The 7499-nt window shown below is 36.2% G+C and overlaps 1 protein-coding gene across 1 annotated transcript; it reads left to right on the forward strand.

Moving 5' to 3' along the window:
* LOC104715189 (putative ABC transporter B family member 8) lies at positions 436–6293 on the forward strand. Its single transcript, XM_010432623.2, has 9 exons — positions 436–697; positions 1716–1770; positions 1857–2032; positions 2465–2922; positions 3005–3551; positions 3634–3813; positions 3894–5186; positions 5287–5699; positions 5927–6293. Exons 1-9 carry the CDS (start codon positions 458–460, stop codon positions 6291–6293), a joined length of 3729 nt encoding a protein of 1242 aa, XP_010430925.1. The 5' UTR covers positions 436–457.

Here is a 7499-nt window from a genome sequence, read left to right on the forward strand (position 1 = left end):
GCTAAAGCTCGCGTTACATGTTTTGTAATACTCGCAAAATCAAATGCTATTGCATCACGTGTTTTTCAAAATAATATATATGATTGTCGAAGTAAGTGGTATGTAATAAAGTAATAAAGTAAACAAAAATATAAAATATCAGTCTCTCTTTTAGGCATGGTTGTTGATTGGCCATATAATAAAGTAAACAAAAAGAGGGAGGATTATGTGGTCAGTCGGTCACCAAAATGAAAAACCACATGTGATGAAATAGAATTTTCAACAACCATAAGCATAAGGCATAATATTAAATTGTTAAAGCATAAAAAAGCAAAAAGTTCCTCCAACCATTCCATTTTGGATGCATAACACTTCAACCATCACTGGCCTCACTCTTCTTCTTATAAGTTAATGAATACTCTTCTCATCGAAGGTTAAAATAAATATCAAGAAAAACAAAGACAAAATAAGAAATAAAATGAGATCTCGAGAGAAAACCCGCGGATCAATATCATCTAAATCGAGTAGTACCACACACATAATGTTTCGGTTTGCAGATTGGATAGATATAGTTCTGATGGTACTTGGTACTTTGGGAGCCATTGGAGATGGAATGTCCACGAATGTGTCATTAGTATTTGCAAGCAGGATCATGAATACTTTGGGTTATGGTCAACACAATCCTAATTCCACAACTTTCAAGGATGAGATTCAAAAGGTTAGATATCTTTTCATTCGGTTTCCTTTACAACTATCACACATCTAACATAAACATTGATGGAGAGTCCACATCGCAACCAAGAAGAACAAACGGGTTGAATTGACTCTACTCGAATCATTATATTTCTTATTAATTTATTTTTTTTAATGTTAATATTTCTTATATTTATTCTAGAACTAATTTATTAAATAAAAATAAGGAATATAAATGAATGAAAAATAATTATTCTAATCCTCTCATGTATATATATTTTTTTCATTATAAGAAGTTTTTTGTAATCATGTATCCTTGATTAAGTGATATACATCAATTGTTCTTGATTAATGATGACACAATGGATTGACAAAAAAAAAAGAATGATAACACAATGATACAAAATACAAACCCATTTTATCTCCCATTTTAATGTTAAAGAAAGATATAGACTATAGTACTTTCCTTTTATTGTTTATAAATAATATGAAAACCCTTGCTTTCCTACGACTCGAAAATCGTAGGAAACATATCTTTCTGAATAACTATTTTTTGTGAAAAAAATTTAGTAATTATCTGGTAGCAGTACAGAAAATTTGGTCATTGATAGCTCACTAAAAATGCAACTATATCGATTTGATAGCATTTATATAAACCCTATAACAACCCCAGCTACTATAGTTCCACTACATATAGTAGCATTTTTTCAGTGTTATGGTAGATGAACCTATTATAGTGCAAAGACAGTGCTATTGAATAACCTTTTATAGCACTTTATTAGTGTTATGATGTACTTTTTAGTGGTATTTGTAGAACTTTTGTAGCTTTGGCCAAGTTCTATGAAAGTAAAAGTTAGTTGTTTTGATCATATATAGTTGTCAAATTATTTTCCTGATTTTATTTATGTATACTCTTTTCTTTTAGTTTAATTAGCAAATCCGCTGTTTTTAATATATTAATATATGTTGACAATAAAAATGTATTCTTGTGCGATCGGAGTTCTTAAACTCGATCAAAGCATTAACAAAGTTTTTCTATACAGTGCAGTTTATACTTCGTATACCTGGGACTGGCAATCTTGGGAGTGGCATTTATGGGTAATGTCATATAGTTTCTAATTGTTTTACAAGTGAAATATGCATTAAAATGATGTTAAATGTATGGAGGGTTTTTATTGGTGCAGAGGGGTACTGTTGGAGCAAAACAAGCGAGAGACAAGTTGTAAAGATTCGTCGAACATATCTTGAAGCTGTTCTCCGACAAGAAGTTTCGTTCTTCGATTCAGATGCTTCCACTTCTGAAATAATACACACCATTTCAACTGATACTTCTCTCATCCAACAACTTCTTAGTGAAAAGGTTCACATTTTGACCAAATATTTTGATCTGCTGTATGAGCGGGTATAGAAAACTAAAAAAAAACTTATCAAGTTTGTGATAGTGGTTGCTTATAATATCTTAAAATGCCATTAAAAAAACACACACACACATATATATATATATATATATATATATATATATATGTTCTAATATACAATTTGTGTAATAAACGTTCCAAAACACAACGAATCTTATAATATATAGAGGGTTTACTTATGAAATATAATCTTTCTGACAGCCACAGATGCATAAATATTGTGTGTGGATGAAGTTAGAGGGACTAATTACCTAACCCATAAAAAAAAAGATATGAAACAAAAATTAAAGGGTTTTTCTTAGCATTATTTGTCTTAATTCTAGGAAAAAAATGTATTCACGCCTTTAAAAATTACCATTTTATTGCCATCTCAGGTGCCCATATTCTTGATGCACACATCAGTTTTTATCACTGGCCTTGTGTTTTCGGCATACTTTTCGTGGAGATTGACCATTGTGGCCATGCCAACACTTGCTCTTCTTCTAATCCCAGGGTTGATCTATGGAAAATATCTTGTTAATTTATCAAAGAAATCTTTCAAAGAACACACGAAAGCAAACTCCATTATAGAACAGGCTCTAAGCTCCATCAAGACCATTCTTTCGTTCACGGCCGAGACTCAAATCATCAAGAAATATTCAAAGGTCTTGGAAAGGCATAAGAAGCTTGGGTTAAAGCAAGGTCTTGCCAAAGGTTTAGCAGTGGGAAGCTCAGGGATTTCATTCACCATTTGGGCTTTTCTTGCTTGGTACGGAAGCAGATTAGTGATGCACAAACAAGAAACCGGTGGCCGCATTTATGCGGCTGGAATCTCCTTTGTCTTGAGTGGCATGTAAGTAATTAAGTGAATCCTTGCATAGTCTCTAGATTGCATGAAATAATAAATAATTTTTGTAAATGTATAAATGGTGTAGCTCTCTAGGGACGGCACTGACTGAAATAAGATATTTTTCGGAGGCATCAGTTGCCGCAGCTCGAATATGTTCAAGGATTGATAGAATTTCAGAGATAGATGGTGAGGATACAACAAAAGGATTCATTCCAGAGGTGAAAATGAAGGGCAGACTTGAGTTTGAGCATGTAACCTTCATATATCCTTCTCGTCCAAAATCCGTAGTTCTCAAGAACTTCACTATCACAGCTGATGTTGGAGAAAGCATAGCTCTAATGGGAGCTAGTGGAAGTGGTAAATCGACAGTGATTGCATTGATGCAAAGGTTTTATGATCCATGTGAGGGGTTTGTGAGGATCGATGGGTTTGACATAAAGACTCTTCAGTTAAAATGGTTGAGAGGACACATTGGTGTCGTGAGTCAAGATCATGCTTTATTTGGAACGTCCATAAGGGAAAATATAATGTTTGGGAAAGATAATGCATCAATGGATGAAGTTATTTCAGCTGCAAAGACTGCAAATGCTCATGGGTTTATTACACACTTACCGAATGGTTATGATACCCATGTATGTATTTGAGAGTGTGGATTTCTTTTACATGATTATAAATTTGTATATTTGGTTGGTTATAACGTTGACATGAAAACAGGTGGGTGATCGCGGGGCACTTTTATCAGGAGGTCAGAAACAACGAATTGCAATTGCACGGGCAATTATTAGGAACCCAGTGATTTTACTTCTAGATGAAGCAACAAGTGCATTAGATGGTGAATCTGAGACACTGATTCAAAACGCACTTGATCAAGTAGCCATGGGACGAACCACACTGGTAAATCAAACTTTTCTCAAGCTCATATATGTGTATCTATTTAATTATTTCTGTAATAGTATGCTTCTATCGTGTAACAGGTGGTAGCGCATAAGCTTTCAACAATTAGAGGAGCGAATATCATTGCCATGTTAGAAAATGGTTCTGTTAAAGAACTAGGTTCGCATGAAGATTTGATGATGAAGAACAACCATTATGCAAAACTCGTAAAACTTCAAATGCAATTGAGCCATGAACAACGACAAGATCTTAGCGATGGTAATAAAAATCCAGAGATAGGACAATATTGGACTACTAAGAACAGTATTAGTAGGCTAAGCATAAGGTCATCTCCTGATCTCATTGTTTCTCCTATATCATTGGAGAGCATTCACACAATCAAAGTCGATGATAATATCCCTTCTACTTCATTCACTAGACTTATTCCAATGGTTTCTCCTGAGTGGAAGTCTTCTCTTGTCGGTTGCATATCAGCTGCAACATTTGGTGCAATCCAACCGGTTTACGCCTTAACCATTGGCGGTATGATCTCTGCATTTTTTGCAAATAACTCACAAGAAATGGAGGATAAGATACGCATTTACTCCATAATCTTCACTTCCCTCACTTTTCTCTCCATCTCCCTTAATCTCCTTCAGCATTATAGTTTTTCCAAAATGGGTGAAAGGCTAATGCAAAGGCTTCGCTTGAAAATGCTCGAAAAAATCTTTACCTTTGAACCTGCCTGGTTTGATATGGAAGAGAACTTTAGTGGTGCGCTTTCTTCAAGGCTTAGTAATGAAGCGTCCATTGTGAAGTCCTTAGTAGCCGACAGAATATCGTTGCTTGTCCAGACCATTTCAGGTGTGACAATTGCGATGATCATAGGTCTTCTACTTTCTTGGAAACTCGCGTTGGTCATGATCGCTGTTCAGCCTCTCTCTATCCTCTGCTTCTACACCAGAAAAGTTTTGCTCTCCAATATTTCCTACAATTATGACTATGCACAAAACCGTAGCTCACAGATTGCATCAGAAGCTATATACAACCACAAAATTGTTACATCCTTAGGGTCCACGAAGAAGATCATAGAAATATTTGATAAGGCTCAATATGATGCGAAAAGAAAGGGTAAGAAGGCAACATGGCTCGCAGGCTTTGGGATGGGGTCAGCACAATGCCTAACCTTCTTCACATGGGCATTAGACTTTTGGTATGGAGGAGTGTTGGTTCAAAAGGGGGAAATCTCAGCTGGGGATGTATTCAAAACGTTCTTTGTTTTAGTAAGCACCGGTAAAGTTATTGCGGAAGCAGGAAGCATGACTTCTGACCTTGCCAAGGGCTCTGCCGCCATTTCTTCTGTTTTCCGTATCCTTGACCGTCGTTCATCTCAAGTAAGTTACAAACATCTTTTTTCATCTTGTATATGTTGAACATAGTTTCTTGGAACTATATATTCGTCGTATATTATTGATTAATTAATGCTACATGAAGGAAAACATAAACCATGGAGCAAATATTGAGACAATAATAGGGGGAATAGAAATGAAAAATATTGATTTCGCTTACCCTAACCGGCCTAAAATTACGGTGCTTCAAAAATTTTCCTTGGACATCAAGCCTGGGACAAGCATTGGATTGGTTGGTACATCAGGATGCGGTAAATCAACAGTGATAGCTTTGATTCAACGCTTCTATGATGTGGAAATAGGTTGTGTGAAAATAGACAGTGTGGATTTGAAAGATATAGATATAAAATGGTATAGAAAACATACTGCTTTAGTTACCCAAGAGCCAGTTATTTACTCTGGAAGTATCCGAGAAAATATTATACTCGGACGACCCGAAGCGACCGAGGATGAGGTGGTCGGCGCTGCTCAAGCCGCCAATGCTCACGATTTCATCTCGTAAGTATGATTCTATTTTTACTAGTAAAAAAAGTATTATTTGCATCCTCCTAACGGTTTGGCTAGTAGTTTGATTTATAGGTTTCTTTACAGTCTATTAGAGTTCAAAACTAATGATCGTAACTGAAAGATTTAACAATAATATTTTTCCATACTTTTAGGTATATTATCTTTTACCTTTTTTTTTTTTCAATTCTCTTTATGCTTTTTCTTTTCTTCTACTAAAGGGCAATGGAGAAAGGATATGAAACTGAATGCGGAGAAAGAGGAATACAACTTTCTGGTGGTCAAAAACAGAGAATAGCTATTGCTAGAGCCTTTTTGAGAAATCCTATAATACTCCTACTTGATGAGGTTACGAGCTCCTTAGACTCTAACTCAGAGCATGAAGTTCAGGACGCTCTAGCTAAGATCATGGCTAGCCGGAAGATGACTACTGTAGTAGTGGCCCACCGCCTCAACACACTGAAAAACTTGGATTGTATTACGGTGATCGCAGATGGAACTGTAGTGGAGACAGGAAGTTACGACCTCTTGAAAAATATTGGAGGCCAGTTCTCTAAACTTGTACATGCTCATGATCTTATATCTTGAAGATTTTCTCTAAAAAATTAAGTAATTACTATTAACTGAATATAGTTATATTAAAAATTTTAATATGAAAATTAGATACCTTTAAATGTGTCACAATATCCAAAACCTTATATAAAAATTTACCCTTTAAATTTAGTGATCAGATATATCGGAAGAGAAAAACATATGTTTATTAGGCATTATAAAAATACAAGGGAAAATGACACCCACACCCACTTTGGGTGTGAGTTGTGTCACCCACACCCACTTTCCACTCTCCCTATACTTTCCCAAGTTTTTCCCTTATGTGTCCACTTTACTTTTACAATTTTGTCCTTACAAACAATTTACCTCTCTTTCTCTTCTTAAAAGTTACCTTAGTTACCTCTCTTTGTTCTCCACCGTTGGATGTGTTCACCTTGTTAGATTTGTCGATTGTTTGTGGATAAGAGACATAAGTTGAATGTAGGGTTTGTGTCCCCGTGAACGAAACATGGCTGTGCAGGTAGGGTTTATGTTTTGTGGATAGAGTCGTATAAATGCAACTCTGTTTGATGTTCGTGGATGGGTGTGATATCTTCCTTTGATTTGTAATGCAGGGTGAAGATCCGAGTTTCTGTGTGGTAATATCCGGTAGCTGGAGCTGTTCTGACGACGGCGTTTGGGGATTCAAAGTTGACAATAAACTTCTCTCGCGTGTAGTTCCACTGTCTTCGACCACAACGTTAGGAGAGTTAGAAGTTTTTGTCGTTGGTGAATTCGGTTTGGTGGAGAAGAAGGCTAATCTGAGTTACTGCATACCAACGTTTATGGATTTGACGACGGGGGTGAGGACGCCTCCGGTGGTTGTGACAACGAATTTAGGACTTCAGTATTATATTCAGATGCTTAGTCAGAACTGTGGGTTGAATTTATTTGTAACATTTGAGGAGGTTAAGAAGAGAGGAATGGGTAACGACGCTGAGGATTCCGATTGCAGAGAGGAATGTCGGAAGAGACGTAGTTTGGGTTGTTCGTTTGGGCTTAGTAACAGCGGTAGTGAAGAAGGGTTTATAGGGGAAGCCTCAACAGCCGGTTCGAAGCCATTTGCTTTTGAAACAAGCCAGGTTGATGAAGAATATATGGCTGAGTTGGCAGAAATAGAGGGAAAGATGAAGGGCAGTAAGGGTGTAGAAGATGGGGTTGGTCGTGGGATGACAAGTACACAATTAGGTTGTGTTGAAAAAA

The sequence above is a fragment of the Camelina sativa genome, chromosome 9, assembly GCF_000633955.1.
Source record: "Camelina sativa cultivar DH55 chromosome 9, Cs, whole genome shotgun sequence".
Classification (NCBI taxonomy): Eukaryota; Viridiplantae; Streptophyta; class Magnoliopsida; order Brassicales; family Brassicaceae; genus Camelina; species Camelina sativa.